General features: G+C 46.8%; 1 protein-coding gene across 1 annotated transcript in view; it reads left to right on the forward strand.

Moving 5' to 3' along the window:
- Positions 1-9,684: 9,684 nt before the first annotated feature.
- Positions 9,685-27,434, forward strand: part of LOC130403889 (protocadherin-9-like) — a 167,209-nt gene continuing 149,459 nt past the window's right edge. Inside the window, exons 1-2 of the mRNA XM_056608415.1 lie at positions 9,685-10,197; positions 10,613-13,763. Coding sequence (XP_056464390.1) covers positions 10,728-13,763 — 3,036 coding nt within the window. The 5' untranslated portion in view covers positions 9,685-10,197; positions 10,613-10,727. The remainder of the gene's footprint in view (positions 10,198-10,612; positions 13,764-27,434) is intronic.

The raw sequence follows: 27,434 nt of genomic DNA on the forward strand, positions 1-27,434 counted from the left end.
AACAAACAACTGATAAACTCGGTAATCTATACATTTTGAATTTGTTTTCTCTCTACTACTGATCCTCAGTTGTCTGTCAGACAAAGGGAAATAAAAACTGCTATTCTGTGCAGCCAAAGGTTTCAATACAAGCGTTCTATAAATAAGTTTGCAGGAGCAGTGTTATATTTAGCTGTGGTGTACAATACCAGAGACCTGTGCTTTCTGCTCCCCTGTGATACTGGAAATGGCCGAACTGAAGAGACAACAGTTAGCCGCTTCAGTTAGTACACATTGTTATCTTCTTTGATAGAGAGCAACAGTGACTGGCCCCCTTTTAAGAGCTCTGGTTCCGGAAGTAAATTTCCCATTCATTTTCTCTGTCGATAATTTTTTTCTATATTACTCAAAATTTAATATGAATGATGTTGCCCGTTTAACTTTTGTCTTCTGAAGGAGCATATACCATTGTTTAACAACATAACGGTGCATGGTACGTATTTGGATGGTTACGACATTATGGCTTCTAATCAAGACTTCTATGGAGAAAATGTATGGGGTTTTTGCTTTCGGAACCACAATGTTGCGCTCTATAAGCACACTGTTAACTTTGTCGGTAAGCCCCCTAAACCCTTACTGACTGATAGCTTCTTTAATTAGTTTCCACAGGTAGCTTCTTCCATTAGCACACACACACACACACACACACACACACACACACACACACACACACACACACACACACACTATTATCCTCCTCAGTTTAAAAACTCATGGTTAGCTTCTTCAGTTAGCTTCCTCATGAGGTCCCACTCTTAGCTTCCTCAGTTAGCACACACATGCTGTTAGCTTCTTTAATTAGCATACATATTATAAGCTTCTTAAGTTTGCACAAAGACTTTTGGCTATTGTAGTTAGCACACATGCTTTCTGCTTATTTAATTAGCACACATACTGATGGTTTCTTTAGTAAGCACAGACACTGTTAGCCTCTTCAGTTAGCATACATGGTTTGCTGCTGAATTTAGCACACATACTAATGCAGCTTTATTTTCGAAAATATGGTAAATAAATATGTTTTCGTATTCATGTAGGGGAACCAAGGTTAACCGTAGGATTACAGATGTCACACTACATTATTCACTCAAGTCATTAACCAATCATGCTTGTTGGGAGGGAGAGAGAGAGAGAGAGAGAGAGAGAGAGAGAGAGAGAGAGAGAGAGAGAGAGAGAGAGAGAGAGAGAGAGAGAGAGAGAGAGAGAGAGAGAGAGAGAGAGAGAGAGAGAGAGAGAGACCTGCACAGAGCAGACCAGCGAGAGGGAATTAAACCTCAGTAGGGATAGTCTTAACCACTGAAGATCTCCCCTGCTCAGGTTTGGTTTACATTAATTACAAAAGCCTCCACTTTCAACATTCACTTTGACCAATCAAAGAGAGGAGGGCTTCGCAGAGGAGGTGATGCTGTAACATCATCTTAACATTCTGCTCACGGTCGACCCTCCCATCTCAATTCATCAGCTGTCTTCTCAGTACAGCCAACTAGCAGATACACAGCAACACGTAGAGAGAACGTCCCTCCAGATCAGCGCATTTCTGCTTCACCTCCACCAGTTGAGACAGGCTTTTCACTTCTTTTCCCAGTAGAAACTGAGTCGGCATTGGCGGCAACCTCCAGGTCCCGAATTTTGACTTACTGGCTTTCACCTCTTGTATATCTCTTCTTGGAAGTTTGCATGTCCAAAGTTTTAGCATGAGTTAGATAAGTTTTGTAGCTTTCGACATTCTTTTTATTCTCATTTACTTTTTTAAATAAAGTTCCGCTTTTTTAAGTAGAGATATTCAAGCTCAATTCTGTTTGCAGGTGTTGTCTTTACACGGCACTGGTGTTCACTGAGGTGTGTCCACAACTGACTTTCTTCAGCATACTGCCGAACTTCTCAATATCAAGCAGACTTGATTCAAAGAACAAAATGTTCCAGGAGACTAAAGTAAAAGTAAACAAATAAACAATATAGCAAAAAGGAGTACTAGAAAACAACAGAAATTGCTAAATGCTACTGATATCATGGGGGATAGTGGGACCTGCGTCGCCACGGTTTGAAAATAGTGATGTCTGGGGGGGGTTGAGTTTTGTAAAACTGAATTATTTTTAGCTGACTTAATGACCGTGGTGCGGACCTTGTGACCTCATAGCTACAGGCATGAATGGGAGAACACGGCAGTTCCTCATTGCACCCCCTAGCGGCTTCCCGTGGAGAGCAGTTTGTAGAAGAAACATCCTTCCAACCGTTGGTCTTAACGGGTCTAGCTTTGGAGACGCCACGCTGCAAAGCCTCCTGAGCAGTGACATGTTGAGGCGGGGGAGCTGGCAGTGCTGGCGATAGGAAAGAGGGATTAGCCTTGTGTGTTGGCTGCACTCTATAGCAGCATTAGTCAGACCTAGACATCTCTGATGTTGGTATACGGTATAAACCCACGTACATAAAACAAGCGTGCAATCCGTTCTAATCTGGCTGCCAGACGATGCTCATGCCAAGGGAAAGAAAAGGAAATAAAAGGCAGCAACAAGTAAGAGGAGGGTGGATGAAGTGTTGGTGGCTGGGGATCGCTGTGGATCGCTGGGGATCGCTAGGGATCGCTGGGGATCGCTGTGGATCGCTGGGGATCGCTAGGGATCGTTGGGTCCCTGTTTAGGGGTATTGGCAGCCCTCTTAGGGCGTGTCTTCACACTGTAGACGGGATGAACATCTAGTCAAGCAGACCCTTCTGTCAGAGGAAGGAGCGCTATAACTGGCCGACCAGAGAGAGAGAGAGAGAGAGAGAGAGAGAGAGAGAGAGAGAGAGAGAGAGAGAGAGAGAGAGAGAGAGAGAGAGAGAGAGAGAGAGAGAGAGAGAGAGAGAGAGAGAGAGAGAGAGAGAGAGACGGAGGGACGGACGAACAGAGCGAGAAGGGAGATACAGACAGAGCGAGAAGGGAGATACAGACAGAGCAAGAAGGGAGATACAGACAGACAGAGAGATGTGATAAGACAGACAGACAGAGCGAGAAGGGAGATACAGACAAAGCAAGAAGGGAGATACAGACAGAGCAAGAAGGGAGATACAGACAGACAGACAGACAGACAGACAGACAGACAGACAGAGAGATGTGATAAGACAGACAGACATAGAGAGAAGGGAGATAAAGACACACAGAGAGATGTGATAGAAAGACAGACAGACAGAGAAATGGGAGAGACAGACAGGCAGACAGAGAGAGGTCCTGGTGTGTGGCTCGTTTACAGTGTAGTTAAGGTTGTTATCATCTGATGATCCTGCCAAGACCAAGGCAACCTTTTAAATTAGTAATAAGTCCTAAGTCCTACATCAGCGCTTTGTAATTAAAAAGTGTATTTCATTGTTTTGCATAATGTGTGATGAATACTGAATTTTCTACGTCATGAGTAAAAACTGATCAACAATAAAAGATGCAACATTTTGGACTCACAACTATAAAATGCAAACATGGAACATATAACGCAAGTATTGAAAATAAGGCTTCTATTGAAAAAGATGAACTACAAGTGGATGCAGTATGACTTTGCTCCTGGGACAGTAACCAACGCCCCAGTTCTTGACCTTAGTCATTCTACCCTATTTTTCTGTTTTGATCTCTCATCTGATGATAGAGTGTGGTTAGAATTTTTCAGCAACAGATATAGGAAGTAGTTGCTGAAGGCAGTGAATCCAAACCATCATATGTTGTGCCCTTTTTTATTATTATTTTGTGTATTGTGATGCGTATTACAACTCAATTGTACCTATCGCAACATATAAAAGCAAACATAACATAATCATGCATTCTTGGTGATAACAAATAGAACACAAGAAATAGAGATCTATTTATTGTGTTCTATTTCTTAACACCAAGAATGCATGTGTTACTGTACACTGCAGTCTAGATCTAGGAAACTGAATGATCAGGTTCCCATCGGACCGGAGAGCTACACGCTAGTAGAGGGAAGAAACTGAACGCAAGAAGCAACAGAGGCTGTTTGGGAAGTGTGTTGGGAGCCAGCTGGCGTGGGCATGCTCTCAACTGCTCAGATGCATGTGTACTCTCTTCCTCGTCCTCGTCTTCATCTTTCCAAACAACACTTTATGTGTGTGTGTTTGTGTGTGTAGATGTGTTTCATCCTCTTGATATTTGTCTGTGGTATTTTGTTATATTTTAAACCTTGGTCTTCCTGGGAGAGGGAGACAGATGAGGGTGACAGGCGAGGGTCTTGATGTGTTTGTTAGAGAAGTAATTAGCATATCTCTCACTGGGACGGGGGGCTGGGGGGGTTCAGAGTACAGTAGGCTGGTGATGAAGACGTCTGAACACTAGTTATTAATATAGGAATGACACCTAATACACTCTGGTGTACTGATCTCTTAATAATGACTCCAGTGATGGCAAATTCCAAATCTAGAGGAAATCTGCTGTGTTACTTGTTAACACTTGAAATGACACATATATAATTATATATATATATTTATTTATTAATGTATATATATATATTTATGTATATTATTTTTACCCATGAGAACATAGTAAGACATATATTGCCTAGGCTACTAGTCATATGTCATATTTTATATCTTCAGACATCACATATTCTCTCATTGTCTTTCAAAAAATCACATTCATTATATTTATTCATTAATATAATTTTTGTAGACACAAGTTGTACCACAAATCTGTCAGCCAGGCATGCCGGCTGCTCCCTCCAACCATGGCAGGTAAAACATGATGGCATCAGTAATGCGGAACAGAGATAAAGAAACGCTGGTTCAATTAAACACACATTCTCTCTCTTTCTCCTCTCCCTCTGTATCTCTCTCTGTATCTCTGTATCTCTCTCTCTCTCTCTCTCTCTCTCTCTCTCTCTCTCTCTCTCTCTCTCTCTCTCTCTCTCTCTCTCTCTCTCTCTCTCTTACTCTCTTACTCTCTATCTCCCCCTCCTTTGTCTGTATCTGTCATTCACTCTGTTCCTCTCTCTCATAAAATAAGTGTGTGTGTGTGTGTGTGTGTGCGTGTGTGTGTGTGCGTGCGTGCGTGCGTGCGTGCGTGCGTGCGTGCGTGCGTGCGTGCGTGCGTGCGTGCGTGTGTGCGTGTGTGTGTGTGTGTGTGTGTCCATGCATGTCCCTGTGTGTGTGTGTGTGTGTGTGTGTATGTGTTTCTGTGTGTGTGTGTGTGTGTGTGTGTGTATGTGTTTCTGTGTGTGTGTGTGTGCGTGTGTGTTACTTGTGTGAAAAGGGGTGCAGAGGACCATAAGAGCTTGTTAGAGGTCATTAGAGAAGCGTTGGATCTCTGGCCGCCTGACGAGGAACTGGGAGCCAGGACGAGGAGCTCCCGGCCTCATCACACCATCCCATCGCAACACACGCCATTCAATCGCCGCGTGTCGGATCCCATACACTCCCGTCCCTTCGGTCGTCCAGCAACACAGCTCCCATTTCGCTCGCCAAACAAGCTCCTCTCCCGGTGAACTATCAGCGCCTTGACGGGAACCCATCACCACATAGCGCCGGTCCCGTTGTTGACAGAACAAGAGGAAGGTTTTGACCTTCTCCCACGACATGACCCACCCAGAATGAGATTAAGATGTCAGAGAGGAGAGGGATGAAGGGAGAGGAGAGGGTGAGGGGATGAGATGAAAGGAGGGAAGGATGAGAGGGGCAATGGAGAGGAGGGGAAAGGGATGGAGGAGAAGAAGGGAGAGAGTAAGGGAATTGGAAGTTAATGTGAAACCACAAAGAGAGGTAACGCTGTCTGGCTTTACCAAGGTAAATAGAAATGACAGATAATAATTCATACAAATGCCAATCAGTGGCAGAAATGTTTGTTGATTGCAGCAGATATCAATCGTTGTGCTGAGACCTCTAAATGGCACAATAACATGAATTTTTTTTTTTTATCAAGCAAACATTAACAGAAAGCAGAGAAGTCACCTTCCGTACAGAGCAAGCAAACACTACACTCAGTTTATTACTGATAGACATACATAGACAACATAGATGGTACTTTATCAACCCCAGACGGGAAATTTGGGGGTTGATAAAGATTGATAAACAACCCAGATCAGTTTATGTAGGGTTATAAACCGCATGGTAAATAGCAATTAACTTGACTGTAATTTACTCATGAGAGATAATAAACTAAGAGCTGCAGGTATCAAGTGCGAGCAGCCCCTTCGGATGGTTCTATGCAAAGTACAATTGCATTCTGGGTAGAAGCGCCCAGCAGGGACGTATTGTGCAAATGGATAGTTGCTTGGACCTTGGGAAGTGAATAGAGAACATGAGTGAGCTATCTGTGGATGTTTAACACTGAATAGAAGATATGATCAAATGATGCGTGCTTCAAAACGAACACACTAGTTAGCCTCGCATTCCAAATGCCATCATATTATGCTCTGATTCTTCTCAGCCTACTTGTAAGTCGCTTTGTATAAAAGTGTCTGCTAGACAACTAAAGTTAAAGAAAATATACGCTTCATTCAGTACAAACTGCCTGGTATTTCCTCCGAGGGCATTCTGCTGTGAGGATGTTGCGTCTGATCGTATATGAAAAACCAAGTCTTGTGCGTCAGGGTGGATAACTTTGACCTTGTGGTGTCAGTAGCAGCTGTTAATTAGAGGTTTTCTTGTGCAGAGGCGACGATTATGTTAACGCAGGCAGAGTTCCTCAGTTTCTCCATCCAACCTGTTGCTACCATGGTACCAATCTTAACTAAACTCATTGAATCCCTTTCATTTAGTGAGAGAGAACGCTGCCCCTCAATGTCTCATTATTCCCTAACGAAGCAATTTACACATATGGAAATGCAACTAATTAATTTATCCAGGGCAACAACGCATCTAGAGACGATTGTGTCACAAACAAACACACACACATACACACACACACACGTACTTACTCACACACAGTCGGGGTCTTTAGGCGACACCTGTTCCATGTGCCAAGTCAAGAGACCGATCGCCTGTGTGTGTGTGTGTGTGTGTGTGTGTGTGTGTGTGTGTGTGTGTGTGTGTGTGTGTGTGTGTGTGTGTGTGTGTGTGTGTGTGTGTGTGTGTGTGTGTGTGTGTGTGTGTGTGTCTCTATCGCTGTCTCTCGGCTTCTGCCCCCTCTCTCTGTCTCTCTCTCTCTCTCTGTCTTTCACCCCTACCCTAGACTCGGTTGGAGGTCAGGTTGAGGGTGTTAATGGAGTGCTGATCGGCCAATCAGCTGCTCTCACTCTAGCCCCACCAACCCATTCACTTCTATTCTGTCAGTCTGTCTCTCCCGTCTCTCTCTGTCTGTCTTTATCTCCCATCTCTCTCTGTCTGTCTTTATCTCCCATCTCTCTCTGTCTGTCTTTATCTCCCATCTCCCATCTCTCCTCTGTCGTCTCTATTTCTGTGTTTCTGTTTCTCTCTCTCTCTCTCTCTCTCTCTCTCTCTCTCTCTCTCTCTCTCTCTCTCTCTCTCTCTCTCTCTCTCTCTCTCTCTCTCTCTCTCTCTCTCTCTCTCTCTCTGTCCCTCCCTCTCTCTTTTTCAATTAAGTAAAAAATTATTGGAATGGAAAATTGACATTGACATTGCCAATTCGTTAATTAAACGAAGAAGAAAGAAACGAAGAAAAAAGGAAAGACAGTAAAATGTGGTAGGCTACTGGCGAGTTAATTTCTCTCTCTGCTTTAAAGTGCGCTCAGTGGCCTAGTGTTTAGGTGACTTTGGTGTTTGACTCTCAGCGATAGACAGGCATACTGGGTTTGATGCCTCAGTCTACCGTGTAGGCGTCTTAACGCAATACAATAGTGCTGTTAATGGGGAGGTGCTCCTAGACCAGTGGTTCTCAACCTTTCTTGAGAAAACGCCCCCCTGACCTTACCCTGATCCTCTGCCCCCAAAGAATTGAGGAAGAAATGGTTGGATTGAAGAGTTGAGGAATAAATGGTTGGATTGACCGCCACGTCTCCCGTCGTGCCCCGGCCGCGGCACCCCGCGGCCCGGGCACCGTCCGTGACCTTGGGCACCGCGACCACTGCCGCGACTCCCGCCGTGCCCCGTGAACGAATGAATGAATGGCCCGGGCACCGCGGCCCGGGCAGCGGACACCGTGAAAACAGATCGCGCGCAGAGGCCTAATTAGTCCTATATATTTTGTATTTGAAATGCAACGGTCTTTTCGTGGAGACTACGCTCAGAGCAGCTGGAACTGAACTACAGCAAGAGGAAGGAGGAAAACGGGCTATGAAACAAAATTGGATATATTTTTTTCTTGCTATCGGCCATGTTTGATTGTGTTGTGTTGGTTATTGAACTGTTAACCCGCCAACTGGGGTTATGTTTATCAGCGTTACTATAGAGATCATGACGATAGCTGATGTAACGGGAGTCCGGGCGTGTGCAGGACCGAACCGCGCTGTATTATTACTGTTCCACTGCGCAAGACAGTAAAAAGTAGCTGAGACGGTACAAGGGTTACAAACCAATAAATGAAAATAGGCTATTTATTTCAGGTAGCCTATTTTTTCACCCCAAAAAAATAAAAACAATGAAAGTTTAAAATCCCCCCACAAAACTGGAATCGCGTTCCCAGCGCCCCCCTAGGTTGTGCGAACGCCGTTGAGAAACCATGTCCTAGAGACCGAGACAGACATATTCAAGTGGTGATGTTTGGACTTATATCTCCCTCTTTTCGGGTTTACCTGGGTGTCCAAGCCAAACGCGGCGCGGCGTTGGCGGTGTTTCTTTACAGGACCGCTAGATGACAGTGTTGCCCACGGCAGTTGCACGCTGCTCAACAGCTAGTCACCACCAGTGGCTCCACTCTCCTCTCGGCAGGAGATCTGGTTGCTAGAGGTCAAATATCGGGACCTTCAAACAGCTCAATGGAGATCTCCTAGATTTGGAAGCAAGTGTTTTGCACATTGATACAGATTGGTGTCTGATTCACATATGGTGTAAAATGTGACTCATCAGATCCAGTGGGCCGCTTTACCGAGGCTCTCGTGTGAGATTGTTATTTTGTTATAGGCCTACTCAACGCTGTTACAGTTTTATGTTCCGAGGATAAGTGTTACACAAGTCCACAGCCAAACAAACGGCATGATATAGGCTCCGCCACCTTCTTTGGGGCGTCCGGACCGGACCACGAGCGCACGTCTGCCGTGCTGGATGTCTCTCGGTGCGGCTCGGGTCCATGTTTTAATTGGGTTTGATTGTGATGTCCAAGTGGCCTGGGAAGTGGTGAGAATACAACGAGACAACGGCGTCTCTGTCTGATCCGAACTCTCTCGTTCCCGCTGCTTCCAAACGGGTTCATGTTGTCCTGCCAGTTGGGTCTATATATAAACACATTGACACACAAGGCGCCTTCACATCTCTCGCCACCCCGTGCTCGACCGTAGAGCATGAGGGGCTTCAGGCGGTGCCAACTCAACAGTAAAAAGAGTGAGACAGTTTTTCCCGGCTTTCATACCAACACGGTGGAGCAGCAGATGAAACTCCTGCAGCCGCGGCGGTCAGCGCGTCTCCGTTCTGAGTGACGTGAGCGCCGACCAATCAAGTTGCTGCAGACGGAGAGCCGTCCAATGAGGAGGCTCGGGGGGGCGTCTGTGTGCCGGACTTCAGCCCCTGTGGGTTTCGGCAGAGTTAGTGCAAGATGCTCTGCGATGGAGTGAGGAGAGAGGATAACCGCTCCGCGCGCACCGCTGACACACGCACCCGTCTCCGAACGACCGCGCGGCGCATCGCCTCTTCGTGCCGTCATCGTCCCCAAATATTTATTCTCTGAAGCTTTTTTGAGTGTCCCCATCGTCTGTCGGAGTAATTATTCATGGAAGCCCTTAAAGTTAAAGACGTACAATGACGGGACAATCGAGCACCTGAACAGGTATCCTGAGACGCGGAAGAGAGGAGGAATATTCTGGAGCTATCCTCATCTCTTCACCTTGGACGGTTACTAGAAAGCACCGCGCAGCACGTCCGTCCGTGACGCGGGGAGAGCGGACTTTCCTCACATGCTGATCCATTGAACTGTTGAAGATATAAAAATTAACCCAGCGGACTGTTGGGTTTCCTCTGGGTTCGGGAGCTCGGAGGAACGGCATCGATCAAGAGGAATATCTTTACTGGGACTCCGCTTTTTATTTCGCTGCCGTTGGAAATCCACAGACAAGAGGACGATGAGCTGACAACATCGCGCGGTAAGCGTTTTATTTCAGCTGATACCCAATAAGGATTTAATTTAAATACTGACTTTATGGTCATTCGAGGCTGTATTTATGCCTGCGGATTTATTCGATACGACTTCAAACATCGATGACGCATAGCCGGTGTCACGTCTAATGTTTTCTACAATTTAATAAATGGAATATGGATAAAATACACAAGGAAGTTGTTCTTTTTGATAGATATGATTTCTTAGTTGTTTTTAAGCCCTCATACAAATCCAAAGACTTGGATTCTTTTTTTTTTAAAGGCCACCTAAACGTTTGCTGCAGTGTTTGGTATTTGCTTCTGTATGGATGTATGATTAATGCACACGTGAGAAAAGCGTTTTCAATAGTGAATGTCGATATTGAATATGCTATTGAACACCCATTCTGTTTCTATTCATAGGTCTCATTTTGGAAAAGAACCCTTCCATATTCACCGAATCACTCACAGCTACAACGTTCATCAGTACAGAGAAATGCTTGAGTTGTGAAGGAAGGAATCGAATATCATCGCAGTCATGGATCTTAAAGATTATTACCTGTTGGCCGCTCTGCTGGCGTGTCTGTGGCTGGACCCTTCTATCGCCCAGGAGCTTATCTATCCCATCAGAGAAGAGTTGCAGGAAAACGTTCTCATTGGAAACATACCAAAGGACCTCAACATCTCACACACAAACGCCGCCACGGGCGCCAGCGCTAACCTGGTGTACCGGCTGGTGTCCAAGGCGGGGGACAACCCACTGGTGCGCGTGCTGAGCAGCACGGGGGACATCTTCACCACCTCCAACCGGATCGACCGCGAGAGGCTCTGCCCAGGGCCGTCCTTCGAGGACAGCGAGTGCTCCTTTGAGATTGAGGTGGTCATCCTGCCTAATGACTACTTCCGACTCATCAAAATCAAAATGGTGGTGAAGGACACCAACGACAACGCACCCATGTTCCCCTCACCGGTCATCAACATCTCCATCCCTGAGAACACGCTCATCAACAGCCGCTTCGCCATCCCGTCGGCCACCGACCCCGACACGGGTCCCAACAGTGTCCACAAGTACGAGCTGGTGAACGGACAGAGCGCCTTCGGCCTGGACATCGTGGAGACGCCGGAGGGGGAAAAGTGGCCGCAACTCATCGTGCAGCAGAACCTGGACCGTGAGCAGAAGGACACGTACGTGATGAAGGTGAAGGTGGAGGATGGCGGGAGCCCCCAGAAGTCCAGCACAGCCATCCTGCAGGTGACTGTGACCGACGTCAACGACAATCGGCCCGTGTTTAAGGACAGCCAGGTGGAGGTGCACATCCCGGAGAACTCGGCAATCGGGACGTCCGTCGTGCATCTGCTGGCCACGGACGCGGACATCGGGTCCAACGCGGACATCCGTTACGTGTTCGGCACGCAGGTTCCACCCGCCACTAAAAGACTGTTTGCGTTGAACTCGACCACCGGTCTGATCACCGTGCAGCGTCCCCTGGACAGAGAGGAGACGGCCATCCACAAGCTCTCCGTGTTAGCCAGCGACGGCAGCTCCAGTCCGGCCAAAGCAACCATTAACATCAACGTGACGGATGTCAACGACAACCCGCCAAACATAGACCTGCGCTACATCATCGTACCCATTAACGGCACCGTTTTCCTGTCAGAGAAAGATCCCATCAATACCAAGATAGCCCTCATCACCGTCTCGGACAAAGACACGGACATCAACGGCAAGGTCATCTGCTTTATAGAGAAGGACGTTCCGTTCCATTTGAAGGCTGTGTACGACAACCAGTATCTACTGGAGACTTCTGCTTTGCTGGATTATGAGGGAACCAAAGAATACAACTTTAAAATCGTGGCCTCGGACTCCGGGAAGCCGAGCCTCAACCAGACGGCGTTGGTCAGAGTCCGGCTAGAGGACGAGAACGACAACCCGCCGGTGTTCACTCAGCCGGTCATCGAGCTGGCCATCATGGAGAACAACAAGCGCGACCTGTTTCTCACCACGCTGACTGCCACGGACGAGGACAACGGCAAGAACGCCGAGATCGTTTACCAGCTGGGCCCCAACGCCTCTTTCTTTGACCTGGACCGCAAAACAGGCGTGCTGACGGCATCGCGTGTGTTTGACCGCGAGGACCAGGACCGCTTCTTGTTCACGGTGACCGCCAGAGACAACGGCACGCCACCGCTGCAGACGCAGGCTGCTGTCATAGTGACCATACTGGACGAGAATGACAACAACCCCAAGTTCACCCACAACCACTTTCAGTTCTTTGTGTCTGAGAACCTCCCCAAGTACAGCACCGTGGGCGTTATCACCGTGACGGACACCGATGCCGGGGAGAACGCCGCCGTCTCCCTCTCCATCCTCAACGACAACGAGAACTTCATCCTTGACCCGTACTCCGGCGTGATCAAGTCCAACGTGTCTTTCGACCGCGAGCAGCAGAGCTCGTACACATTCGATGTCAGAGCCGTGGACGGCGGGCGCCCGCCCTGTTCATCGGCCGCCAAGGTCACCATCAATGTCATCGACGTGAATGACAACACCCCTGTCGTCATCTCCCCCTCCTCCAACGCCTCCTTCAGGCTTGTGCCGCTCTCCTCCATCCCAGGCTCCGTGGTGGCGGAGGTGTTCGCCGTGGACGGAGATACGGGGATGAACGCCGAACTCAAATACAGCATTGTGAGCGGCAACAACCGGGGCCTGTTCAGGATCGACCCCGTCACGGGCAACATCACGCTTGAGGAGAAGCCCACCATGACCGACATCGGCTTGCACAGGCTGGTGGTGAACATCAGCGACCTGGGCTACCCAAAGTCCCTCCACACGCTGGTGCTGGTCTTCCTGTATGTCAACGACACAGCGGGGAACGCCACGCTCATCAACGAGCTCATCCGCCGCACCATGGAGACGCCCATTGACCGCAACATCGGCGAAAGCAGCGAGACATACCAGAGTGGTGACTACCTCACCATCATGATCGCCTTCGTGACCGGCGCCCTCGTGGTTGTCATCGTGATCTTTGTGACGGTCCTGCTGCGCTGCCGCCACGCCTCGCGCTTCAAGGCGGCTCAGAGGAAGAAGCAGGGGGCAGAGTGGATGTCCCCCAACACGGAGAACAAACAGAACAAGAAGAAGAAGAGGAAGAAAAGGAAGTCACCCAAAAGCTCCCTGCTCAACTTTGTCACCATCGAGGAGAGCAAGCCCGACGACCCCGCCCACGAGCCCATCAACGGGACCATCAGCATCCCCACGGAGCTGGAGGAGCAGGGGATTGGTCGCTTCGATTGGAACGCCCCACCCACCACCACCTTCAAACCCAGCAGCCCCGACCTTGCCCGGCACTACAAGTCTGCCTCCCCTCAGTCGGCCTTCCACCTGAAGGCGGACACGCCGGTGTCGGTGAAGAAGCATCACGTGATTCAGGAGCTCCCGTTGGATAACACGTTTGTTGGGGGCTGCGACACACTCTCCAAGAGGTCGTCCACCAGCTCAGACCACTTCAGCGCGTCTGAGTGCAGCTCCCAGGGCGCGTTCAAGACCAAGGCCCCCATGCACACCAGGCAGCAGGTAAAGGAACACTTTTACTGGTCCATAAGCTCTGCCTATAACTGCCCCGTTCCTCAGTGCTGAAGCATAGATAAGAGACTTTCTCTCTCGGCTGCTGCCCAGCACCTGAACACCGCAGAATACTGTACAACCATAGCTCAAACTTAAAAAAAAATATAATCACACAATCCAAAAGTGGATCATTTGTGTAGTTAATGGACTTAAAAATAATCCCATGCTTATGTTTGGCTGATGTTTTACAAGGAGAGGAATTCTTATTTTAATTTCCTAGCCAAGAGTGTGGCATGCATCTTTTGTGAGCTCGGAGGTCAGGTGACAAGGTGAAAATGTACCCACATGCTACTTCTACTACTTGTGATGCGCTGTTCCTTTACACTTCTGTGAAAGAAACATTTTTTTCTTGCCTATCTACTCAGATGTCCATCTCTTATTCTTGGTAAATAGATGCACCATACACAGTTTAATTGGTTGGGGAAGTTGGATGGTATATAACATTATCACTTCCTAGGCGGTCATACCATTGTTTTTCTCTCCTCCTAAATGAGTTGATTTTCCACCTCTGCCCCTCATAACGTCCTTAGTGTTTCCATGGTTTTAATTTGGTGTGCGTTGTGATGCCATATGAGTCCCTCTGTCTCCTCTGCACCAGCAGACCTAGCAGTTCTCCTCCTCTTTAATTAGCAGCCACTCATCTCATTTGGACTCACTAGCAGATATGCCACAACTAGGAATGAAATAAATGTGTCTCTCTCTCTCCCCTTCTCTCTCTTGCTCTCACTCCCTCGCTCTCGATCTCCCTCTCTTCCCCTTTTCCCTCTATCGCAACGCACGCTAGCAGACTACGGGATGCCTGTCTGAAAACTGATACACATCCAATTCAAATAGGATTAGCCAATAATGAGCCTCAAATTTCAACGTAATCCGTGCAGCTTTTATTTTTTATCATCAGAGCTTATTAATTTCTCTGCTAATAAAGCAGCACTTCACAAAACACACGCCTAATGGAACACACAAGGAGCGAGAGAGAGAGTGTGTATGTAAGAGAGAGAGAGAAGGGGAGAGAGAAAGGGAGGCTGTGTGTATTTGGGTGTGTGTGTTGGTGTGTGTGTATGGGTTGGTGGGATGTGTGACTGTGTGTGTGAGCATTGCAAGTGACGGGAGATGCGATTGGTGATGTTACTGGGTCTTAAGGGGGCACTGTTGCTCTGTTGGGTATCACCACGGCAACCGCTGGTGGTCTCCCGAATCTGAGGAATGAGCGGGAGTAAGGGGTTGGGGGGGTCGTGGTGGTCAGGGTCTCTTCACGCAGAGACCTTTAGATCGATGATGATGGGGGGGGGGGGGGGGGGGGGGGGTCGTTAACGTCTTTCAGTGTGAGAGGATGCAGTCAAAAGATCCATTTAGTTTGATAGCCAAGTTCAGTGTGTGTGGTTGTGTGTATGTGTGTGTCTCTCTGTGTGTGTGTGTGTGTGTGTGTGTGTGTGTGTGTGTGTGTGTGTGTGTGTGTGTGTGTGTGTGTGTGTGTGTGTGTGTGTGTGTGTGTGTGTGTGTGTGTGTGTGTGTGTGTGTGTGTGTGTGTGTGTGTGTGATATTGTTTGTGGGGATCCATGTGAGAGAGAGACATAGAGAGAGAGAGGGCCAAAATAATATTACAATAGTGTTGTTAGAAGACTTCCAGGGGTGGGAGAGGGAGAATGTGAGATATCATAGGATAATGTTCGCTCCCCTAGATCACTTTCTTACCAGTCAATCAATTCACCACCATGATCGTTTGGATCGATCGTTTTGTCAACCCTCCACAAAGCCATACGTGTGTGTGTTCCCCAGCGCATTATTGATGGCGGTCACACCGTGACAGAGGCTCTATAGGTGCTTTACGACAAGAACCGCTGTCCCCGCAGCGAACGATCGTATTCCTGACATATACGCTCCTGCGTGTCAAAAAACACACAAGCTTTGCTCAAGGGACTGTCGAAAGGTTTGCCGATGACCTACGGCTGCTTCTGGTCCTTTACATCTTTGCGTTTCGACGCCCACCATGCCTACGACACCACCTCACCGTTAGAAGCACCAAGACTACAGCTCCGGAGACCAAACCTCACGCTATGCTAATCATCAGACCAAACATGCCACTTTTGACTCAGTTATCTGCTCATTTAGTCATATAGCAGACACTTTTATCCAAAGGGACTTCCATTTCATTAAGGAGCAGGTAGGTTATCTTGCTCTAAGATGCCTACAGGTAGACTCTAGGCATTGGGGATCAGCCCCAATACCTTGCAGTCAAACACCCTAACCATAATACTATTCTGCTGCCAGTTTGTTGGATATTAGAACACGATTTGAAATATAAAGAAATTGTTTTATTCCCTGGACACTGGGTGTTAGTTATTGTAGATATTTATTGTTCCGGAAAGAGAATACTCCCTTGAGTGAACACGTATGAACGCAGACCGGATCCAATCATCATCTTTAGAATTTATTTACAGCCCAGACAAACCATCTCGCCAGCAGTAAACTATCATCTGTGTCCTGAGAGATGACAAATTGGCTTATCAAATGGAAAATAAGTCCAGAAACGTGCACCAGTACATAAACACATCATCAAATAAATGGATAAGCTGTCAGATAATGCAGAAAAGGATGCAGACCAGCCATACAGAGGCAGTGTCTTCCTCTTGGAGAGACTAACAGCATGGCCTATGCAGGAGGTCTGCAGCTGAAGGCCATCTGGCACTAGGCTGTACAGAAGTGGTCCAAAACCGGTTAGTCTCCTGCATCTACAGCCCCATCCGTAAGCCTCTAGTACTTTGTGGATCAGCATCCAACCGCTTATATATTTAATTGACGTTCTGATATATCATGTATGTATTTTTTTAGGATCTGCCAGGTATGGGAGGGGGAGTTTAGGGTAGGGTTAGGAGCTTTCGGGGTAATACCTGCTCTCTTTCTGTTCCCACTTCCACTTCCTCTCCTCCTGGGACCTACATCAATGTAAACAACGGTCAGGGGGGAGAAGCCTGAACAACACTGTCCTACTTTCACAAGGCAAGAGAGAGAACTTACAAACAAGTTGTTAATAACCACACAAGCCTCCACTGTCTGCAAGTGCACAACACTGGGTGCAGATGGAGTGATGTTGATGACAATGTTCAGAGATGTGTGGATGTTCACACTGGGGACAGCTGTCGCTCAGACAGTAGAGCAGGTCCTCAGACAATTGGATCATGGCTGGTTCCATTCCCTGAGTACCACCGGATAATTGTCCTTTAACAAGACAAGCTTATTGCTTGTGCCAAACTGGTTGCATGGCTTGTACTGTGTGTGTGTCTGTGTGTGTGTTTGTCTGTGTGCGCGAGTGTGTGTTCCTCACGGTGAGAAATTAACTGCGAAAAATCGCTGTAGAAATACATTCCATTTAAATGTATATTTCAACTCTTTCCCTGTCCAATCATTAACCACAGGGCAGCAGTCAGTGTAACGCTGCGTAAAACTGTATATCTGTGAGTGGAATATCGCTGAATCAATATATACACATTTATCATTTTGTAGTTGGTTTCTTGTGGGATAGATCTGAAACAATGCCATTACCATTTGTCACAGAGATGTTAAGCTATTATAAACTGTGCAGGCATGCTGTGGCCTGAATATCTCCAGTGTAAAGGCCTAATTAGTAATAATGGGTAAACTGCTTTCTCTCAAGTCCAAAGGGTTGTTAACAAAGCAAAGCTGTGCCCACCTCCAGTGCCGTTATTTGACGCTGCGACACTGTGAACATTTACAGCCCAGATAATGTTGTTGCTCTTGAGGCACAACACTAAAAAAAAAAAGTTTTTAGTGTTGTGTTTTTCATTGCAATGGTACCTATAGGAGACTCCACATAAAGCAATTATGACTGTCTTGATAGTTTGTCAGTCGCTTGCCAAGAACAAATCAAGTCTGAGAGTACATCCCCCCCCCCCCCCGCCCCCCCAGTCATCTCCACTAACATTTAGTCTGGCTGAGATCACTCTCAGAGACAGCGTTGGGCTGGTGGATGTAATTATCAGGAGAACCATTTAAGGCAGGGGGGCAGCGTGTTCCTTGTATAGGCCTCTGGGCTGGGGCGGCTGGGGGAGCTCTGCAGGGGGAGACGGGTGGGAGGCTGTAAGTGGCCCACTCCCAGAGTCAGGGTTCTTCATAAATGGACATTCTATGCAAACAGGAGTTTATGCAGAACGGTGTAATGATGGCCCTGCGGGAGCGGTCCTTGGAGCGCAGGTTCATTTGGAACATTAATAAGAGGATTAGTAGTACAGCCAGCCACCGGTGGAGACACGGTGAGTTTGAGAAGATTAATGAACTTTGACAAGGTGGCACCTGAGGGAAGAGGCGTCTGCTGCAAGATCCTCTGAATTCTGCTGAGGCAGAGCTTGGTGCTTTCATAGAGGGAAGGAGAGAGATCCAGATGGAGAAGGAGATAAAGAGAGGCAGGGACAGAGAGGGAGATATAGGGGGAGAGGCGGAGACAGAGAGAGAGAAGGGGATAGATAGAGGCAGAGAAATGGAGAATGAGAGAGAGAGAGATGGAGAGATAGAGGGATAGAGAGAGAGAGAGGGGGAGGATATTGTCTGTCATCTCTGTATAAGCGTCTTGGTTGTGCTGTCAGCAGCAGAGCTTTCTCCAGGATGTAACGGTTATGATCTTTGTCTCTGCCCTCAATATCTCACGCTTTGTTCCCACAATGCTCTCATCCTCACAAAAAGTAAAACTTGTCAAACGCTATTTCTTGGTCTGTCTGAGGCAGGCAGAGAAATACACCCATACCCCCATGTTAAATCACCGCATGACTTGGTGTCAGCATCGCTTTCACACGGTAAAATAAATCGATAAATACAAATTAAACAAATACGTTAATAAAATATGAGTCTGAAAGCTTTCTTACAGATGAGTGACGACTGACTCAGCCAAACAGATCAGAGTAGGCCACCCGTGCCAACGCGTATCTCTTCGCGGGGACTTGTCATGTTCACTATTTATAGCCAGCAAACACCTTGACTAATGCATTGTTGCCATGAGATGATTACATGGAAATAACTTGCCTTGTTACACCATAATCAGCAAAATACTTAGAAGCATCCCAGGCAGGTATATTTTTACTTTGAATAAAATCCTATAAATATTTATTGGTTTGTTTTTTCAACCCTCTCCAACTGCTGTGAAGCAAATTTTCTGAAACTCAGTTGATAGCAAATTACCAAGAATAAAACAGTTTTAAATTTAAATTTGCAATACCAGCCAACAATCATCAATCACTTTCATGTAATAGTGAAGATGGATCCTCCCCCTTATTGTGCTTGGAAGTAATCCTGTCAGAGGCAATTGTGGCTAATTTTATCACGTAGCGCGACGTGTGATGTGTGCTTGGTGTGTGCGCACCCGCACATCTGTGTGTGTGTGTGTGTGTGTGTGTGTGTGTGTGTGTGTGTGTGTGTGTGTGTGTGTGTGTGTGTGTGTGTGTGTGTGTGTGTGTGTGTGTGTGTGTGTGTGTGTGTGTGTGTGTGTGTGTGTGTGTGTGATGTGTGTGTATGTGTGAGGAGCTTTTGTTTGGCTTGGTCTGTCAGTTAAAGATGGAAGAGCTTCCATGGGAACAGTCAGCACCATCCATCTCTGCCAGGCCTCATATCAGAGTGATTGATGATAGATCTGCAGCTCTGAGAGATTCCTCTGCATGCGCAAGAACCTGAAGCCCCGTTCGGCGTGTCCCACCAGGACTTAGAGGACGACGGCGTGCGTCAGCCCCAATAAAGCTAGCGGGAGTCGCACCTTCACGTCTTTTTCAATCATCCTCATGTTTATTTGAATAATTCATCTTCAACGCATTACCTCATGGTTCAGAGCCGCCCCCCTCCCTTTGATACGCGCCTTCATGTGACACTACACTGCATGACACGGTCAACACTTACCGCTGTTAAAACACCACAGATGTCCACATACCATCGCCTGGCAAGATCCAACATTATGTCTTCAGGGCGAGAAAAAAAAAACAAGTAGAGGGTGGAAAAAAATGTTTCTTGACTTTTTGCCTCTGTCTCCAAGAAAATGATCAGATCACATGTTATGATGCTCCCTCGTTGTCTGAACAATAATCCAATAATTAATCAATGTTCTCCACCACTCCGACTTGAACCACCTTGGTTATTCTGCCATGTATAACCAGACCGTCTATGCCAATATCACCAAAACATCTATCCCTCACTTTCCGAAACCATGTGTCCCCAATATCACCAAAACATCTATCTCTCACTTTCCGAAACCATGTGTCCCCAATATCACCAAAACATCTATCTCTCACTTCCCTGAGCCATCCATCCCCAATGTTGCAAAATCATCTATCCCTCACTTTCCTAAAACCTGCCATCCAAATATCACCAACACATCGATCCCTCAGTCTCCCAACCATCGATCCCTCACATTACCCTACTGCACTATCTATCCCCAACCTGACCAAACAACACCCCCCCCCCCCCCCCCATCTAGTGTTTTATTGGGGTTGGTGCTGCTACAACTGAGGTAAGCTTGCCAAGGGTGCTGTCACCTTTGTGTTTGGCTTCTGTGAGAAATACCAGGGTGCTTTGTGTTCAGCACACAGCTACTCCCTCCTCTATCCCCCCTGCTCCTTAGCCCTCCCCCCCCCCCCCCCCCCCTCCCTCCCCATCCTCCACCCCCCCCCCCCCCCCCATCCCCAGGCCGTTAATCACGAGCGCCTGCAGACAGGAAGGGTGAGCCGGAGGAAGTGGAGCTAACAGAGCAGCGTCTATACCCTGACAGACTGGAGACCCCACCTCATATCAGGGTCATTGCTTCATTGACGGCTCATCACCGCTCTGTCCCTCGCCCACGCCAGAGCCGGGTCTTGTAGTCGTGATAATGGTACTTAAAGCCAAAAAAAAGAACAATAAAACACTCCTCATGAGCAAGACTTGAGACTGGCTGCCGTGTCTCGCTGTAGGACTCTTCTGTAAAACACATGATGTAAATTCTTACTGTGTATATAAGATGTTTTATGTCGACATCCTGCTAATCCTCCCTGATGTGCTATGTATACGATAATGGACTTGGTTATTTATGCATTTTTTTCTCTGGCCTATTTTTTATTTTGTCATTCAAATAATCTCTTTGTCACGGTGAAACAGTGATCTGCAATCCATACTCTTCTTTTATAAACGCTTTTATTTTCGACCAATGCTATCTAACTTTATAATTTCATAATAAATGTGTCAAAGTAATCATTCCTTTCTTGTGTTTACTTCCTCCGGTTGTCTTGCATCATTTGCTGATTCAATTTCACACAGAAACCTTTGGAGTATCTGTCAAGATCTATGAATCTCTTGGCTGCTCGTCAAACAAATTAGTATTGGCTTCCAAAATTCATAATTAACTCAGCAGTCTTTTGACAAGGCAAAAATAAACAGAAATACTACATTTATTAATCTTGGCATGAATGTAAAGATATTAATAATTGTGGGTTATTCAATATACAAGATTTACAAATACAAGATTTTGTAAATGCTACCTAAATGTCAAAAACATTTCATTGCCATCATCCTCATCCTCATCATCATGCAAATAATTAAACCATCGTTCATCTGATGACACTTCCTGTATGTCTGGAGAGAGAAAGAGGGAGCAATAGAAAGAGATGGAGATAAAGATCAGACTGAACGAAAGAGGGGAAAAAGGTACAGCAAATGGGTAGGGGAGGGACGGAGCATTTGAAGAGACAGAAAGAGTGGCATAAGGGAGAATGACAGAGCAGGTGAATAGGTGCAGGAAAGAGAGATAGAAAATATATGGAACAGAAGGAAATATAAAAGGGGAACTAGGTGCAGGAAGGAGAGCTGGCCGTGAGGAATACACGTAAAGAGACGGAACAGAAAGGCAGAAAACATAGACATGGGATGGATGCAGGATGAGATATAGAACAGAAAAAAAAGAAAGATGAATGGGAATAGATAGTGAAAGATTAGGGGAAAGGGAAAGAGAGTATATTTCAAAGTGCCACACCAACACATGCTAAGCCTGATGCGGGTTAAGCCTCTGGTCCATTTGGAAGCCAGAAGAGGGGCTTAAGAGGGAGAAATAAAACTAAATAAATAATAAAACGCTTTAAAGGTTGACCTCCCCCTATAGGATCATGTTTCAAAGCGTTATGTACTCTCACCAACTGGGATATCTAGGCTGACTTTTCGCTCCGGAGCGTTATCATATCCACTGGTCCCAGGTCTGCTGCTAGGATCCGCTCATCGTGCTAAAAGAGAGATGCGTCCGCCCTTCGCCGACGTGACCGAAGTTCAGATATTGTGCCGTCCACGCAGGGTCACAATATTCTGGATGGCACAATGCTGAGGATTATTACATTTGGCAGTTCCACCGAGGCAAGCGCTGTGTTTCTGACTCTTCAGCAGACGCTCGTTGGCAGGCAAAGTATATTATGAATATCGGTTTGGATTTCAACTTAACGTGCAAAATCTGATTTCTGAAGTCAGGACTCATTCGGTGTGATGTCAATGCGACCACATAGCTGCTTTTTAAGAAAAATTATATACAGACTAAATATCACATCACAAGGAAGATTTATTTCTAGAAACCCGAAGCCAAAGTGGCCTTTTTTGATGATGTAATGTGTGAACCGACAAAGCCAGAAATCTGGTGTTGGGTTGATGATCCAAGTGAACAGATGAGTAAACAGCAATTGTCAATGTATGCAATGTGTGGTGCAAATGCTGAGAATAAAACACAACTGCAAGGAAAGGTAATCTGATCGACTTTCAATTAGACGCATTTGGGTCTTAATGTATTAAAATAATGATTAAATCAATGCCAAGAGATAAGGGTTAACTAACCCTTACATGGTTCATTAGTTGAGAAACATTTTCTAACAAAGTGCTTTGAATAAATCAGCATTAGTTTAACTGCAACATAGTCAGCAAAGCCTTGAATAAGAACAACATTGTTACAATGACAGCTAAAACCTATGGTACGAAAAACATCGTGTTGTTCCTCAAATCCCTCCTTGACATGCATCCTCCTTGCTAACGGCACAATTCTTCCTAGGCATGCCATGCATCATGAACGTGCCATGTATCCTTAACACACCAGGCATCCACAACACGCCATGTTACCTGAATGCTCCATATGTCCTAAACACACCATCCACCATAAACTCCTCAGGCGTCCTTAAAAGTGTCATGCGTCTTAAACACTCAACCCGGCACGCATCCAAAAACGTGCCCTGCGTCCTAAACGCGCCATGTGCCCCGAACGTGCCATGCATCCTTATCCCGTTGTACTACCTAAACGCGTCACCAATGGACAGAACTGCCTCCCGGTGATCATCCACCTGAGGCCTCAGTGCTTCATTATTTGCAGCATGTGAATGTGCCCTCCCCGCCGCTGTGGCTCCATGCACATTAAAGCCATGTTCCCCCCCTTTGGCAGCCTTGCAGTCCCCTTCCTAATTTACACAGTTAGCTTCCAGAGTTATCTCTCTCCAGCTCTGCGCTCTGGCTTCCAGGGATGGAATAAGAAGAGCGCAATCCATTTCTTCCCCTGCAATTATTAAAAAAAAAAAAGAGGAAAATAATATATCTCTTGCCAGGGAAAAGAGTATTTTTCAGCCTAATCGGAGTGGCTGTCGCGGGTACTAGTTTCGGAGGGCTGCTGGGAGTAGCGCTGGAGATGGGGTGGTTGGGGGTGGTTGGGGGTGGGGGGGTGGGGGGGGGTGAGGTGGGGGTGATGGGGCTGATGTTCTGATTGTAAAGACAGAACACTGGGTTCAAATGCTGGGCAATCCTGGTATCAGAGGACTAGGAGACTAGGGTGACAACATCTCTCCAGACAAAAATAATTGCAAAACGGTAAGGATATTAGCAGATGGACAAGGAGACAAGGGGCTGAGGGACTGATGGCCAGGAAATAGAATGAGAGACAAAAGTAGGCCAGTGGACAAGGAGATAGCCGGATAGACAAGGAGATATCAGATAAACATGTGACAAGATGATAGACAAGAAGACAACCGGAGAAGGAGATAGGCAGACAGACAGGGAGATATCAGATAAACTTGTGTCAAAAAGTTTGGAAGATAGACAAGAGAAAAAGTGGAGAAGGAGATAGGCAGTTACACAAGTGGACAGGCAGAAGTATATGTTGTCAGCCCGGTGTTGATTGGCTATCAATAAGCAGAGGCAGCAGAATGTGTTGCTGATGGTGATGGATCACACCCCGCCCTCCCTTATTATAACTCTGGGATGATTGATCCTTTTAATAAGTGCACAGTTAAACTGTATAGTATTACAGGATTTGGGATAGGAATTCGTTTTTAAAAGCCGTGTGGATAATGGAGCGTGATTCATCGGTTTAAAGAATCATTCAACAATGCAGATTTAAATCTATAAGCTAATAGACTTTCATTAATGAACTTTGAGAGAGAGAGGGATATAGAGAGAATAGAGGGAGAGAGAGAGTGAGTGAGAGATACAGAGATGGAGACAGAGACAGAGAGAGAGAGAGCCCAAACAGCTTTTGCTGTTCCTTGGCAGTGGGAGAAGTCAATGAGTGAACAAGACGTGCAATGGTCTTCGGGGATCTCATTAAACGTGAAGCGGGGACGTACGGACATCGGAGGGATGTGTGTCGCCACCCCTGCCTCAATATCTACACCCCAGATCTGTATCGATTGTACACGGCATCAGTGGCCTCCGGGGTGTGGTCACGGGCGACCACGCCATGCTTGTTGCTCGACTGCCGTCTGAGGAGATAGGGGTCATGATGATTCGGTTGGGGAATAAGCTGTCAGAGCCTGCACTGGGGAATTTTTAATGCAAACATAAAAAAGGGTTTCTTGTTTCTTGGTTTATCACCAAGGGCATTGGAAATGGCAGGATTTTAAAATACCCCGACGACTGTACATTCCTGCACTCTATATCTCTATACTGCTGAATCATATAGGGGTTGGCTCTGGGCTGATAACAGACAATAAGGAGAGGGTGGGGGGGGGAAGAGAAGCAGGGGGAGATAGAGAGCGGGAGAGAGAGCGAGAGAGAGAGAGAGAGAGAGAGAGAGAGAGAGAGAGAGAGCGCGAGAGAGAGAGAGAGAGAGAGAGAGAGAGAGAGAGAGAGAGAGAGAGAGAGAGAGAGAGAGGATGGGGAGATGGAGAAAAAGGGGAAGAGACAGAGAGGAAGAAGCAGTCTTTGCATGCGTTGGTGGACTAGGGTGTTATCGGCCTCCGGTAATATGCAGAGGTGTAAAACATTTGGCCAGCTTATTTAGATGAAATGATTTGTGGCTGGTTTGTGGCATGTCTGAAAGCTGAGTCTGGGGTGACTGGGAGGAGGAGGCAGGAGGTGCAAATTGGTTTTTGGCTATCTCCTAGCACACACAGAGAGACTGCGTGGATTCTCTTGCTCTCCATAGCCTCTCCTCCTACGATAACGTCCACCGATAATGGAAATATGCACCCGGATTTATTTTTCTAGTTCCTGCCACAACTTCGGCTGCAGTAAAAACTTCACCTTTTATGTTTGTGATTCTTGGCTGTTGACTTTTGACATTCAGGTGTCAGAGTCCCATGGAGCACTGTGTCAACGAAACCTGTTCAGTCGATGCCACGGGATGGCTCTCGGTCACCTCCATCCACACTATCGCACCACAAAGGGTTTTCCTTTGAACTCATACTGTACTAAAATTACTCAGAACCCTTATTAATAGTGTAGCAGAATTTAAAATGGATTAAGCTGAGGGTAGTTCAGTTCTAAAGAACAAGGCAAAGTTTAAATCTCTGCAAGGACCCCCTGGTACCTGACTACGTACCCTCGCTGGTGTTCAAACAGAAGTGGGTCCCAGCAGGGGACCTAGTGGGTCATGTAATGGTCTAAAGAAACCATTTTATAACCAATTCCCGAGCCGTGCCTGCTGCATTTGTTTTCTGCTATTATGTTTGCAGACTTGAAAGGGGAATACGTTATTGAGGCACAATAGATTTGGTTGGGTCCTGGGGCCAAAATAAACTCCACCGGGGGAACACGACATGAACAGGTTTGGGCTATTCTGTCCTAGGGTAGGCGTTGGGAACCACTGGGCTAGCGGTTGGGGTCAGTCAATGTTTTGAACCTGGCCTTGCGGGCTCGACCGAGGGGAGCGGAGGTTGTCTTGGAGGGTAGCCACTAGCCACTAGCCACGGTACACCAGCCAAAGTACTCTGAGAGGAAGCAGAAAGGTTTTCAAACTGTCAATTTTGGCACCGCTCTGCATCATGGGAGAACTCAAATAGGGAAAAGATGGTCCATCCTCACAATAAACCATCCATTTACCTCTAAAACTTGAGCAGCGTCTCAGAATATAGCACTTGACTGGCGTCCAAGGGAGTCATTTTATAGCCTTACTAGTCTCATGAATAGCCCAGACTAACGGGTTCACACCCCCTAATGTCCTCCTTAAGCTCCTTACATCTAGGGACCCCATAATTATTACCCACATTATAGTGGACTTTCCTGCTAAATCCTGCTCCCTAGGTCATCTTTATCATAGTGTTTCCTGCTTAATCCTGTACCATGGGTCCTTTGTAGCATGGTGGCATTTCTTGCTGAATCCTGCTCCCTAGGCCTACTGTAGCACAATGCTTCCTGTTTAATCATGATTCATTTGTGTGCACTGAGCATCATGTATTTCCTGCTAGATACTGCTCCATTGGCCCACATGACGGTGGTTCTTCCTGCTGAATCCTGCTCCAGCTGTAGTATGAGCATCAGAGCATCTGACTCTGTCCCTGCGTTGCCCTTTTTCACACCCACTCCTCGTTTAATCTTTGAAGAGCTCAGCCGCCTGTCAGCTGATCATGTGACCTCCTGCTGGCGGGAGGGGGAGGGAGGGAAGAGGGAGATCCCCTGAGAGCTGCCTCAGTTCTCCTCTGGCCAACAATGAAGTTCCTTCACAGACCAATCCGGCCTGAATGGTGCACGTGTTAGTGCATGTGTGTGTGTATGTGTGTTTGGGAGTGTGTGTTAGTTCACATGTGTGTGTTCGTGTGTGTATGTTAGTATGTGTGTGTTTGTGTGTGTGTGTGTGTGCACAAATTCATAAATGGGGAATGTTTATGCACATGTGATTCGAACGGGCTAGGGGGGTCTTCTTTTTCTTTGATGCTCAAAGGAACTACGGCAACCCACATCTGTTCATCCCTCCAGAGATCAGAAGAATCGTGTAGTACCCAAACATCACAGCAGGGTGTGTGTGCGTGTGTCACGTGCGCGTTTCGCTTGCGTGCGTATGCGTATGCGTATGTTCGTGTTTCTGTGAGACAGTGTGTGTGTGTATGTGTGTGTGTGAGACACAGAGTATGTGAGTGTATGTGTTCCTGAGTGTGAGAGAGACAGAGAGTATGTGTGTGTGTGTGTGTGTGTGTGTGTGTGTGTGTGTGTGTGTGTGTGTGTGTGTGTGTGTGTGTGTGTGTGTGTGTGTGTGTGTGTGTGTGTGTGTGTGTGTGTGTCAGTGATTATAAATAGTCCAGGCCTTTGGGTAACAGGGATGTGGGTGTTGGCCTGTAGGGGTTCGATTGATGAATATGAGTCCATGCTTGTTTGTTTATCTCCCACTGTCAGATCAGGATACTATAAACCCTGATCATCACATTG

This window comes from Gadus chalcogrammus, chromosome 14 (genome assembly GCF_026213295.1).
Source record: "Gadus chalcogrammus isolate NIFS_2021 chromosome 14, NIFS_Gcha_1.0, whole genome shotgun sequence".
Classification (NCBI taxonomy): domain Eukaryota; kingdom Metazoa; phylum Chordata; class Actinopteri; order Gadiformes; family Gadidae; genus Gadus; species Gadus chalcogrammus.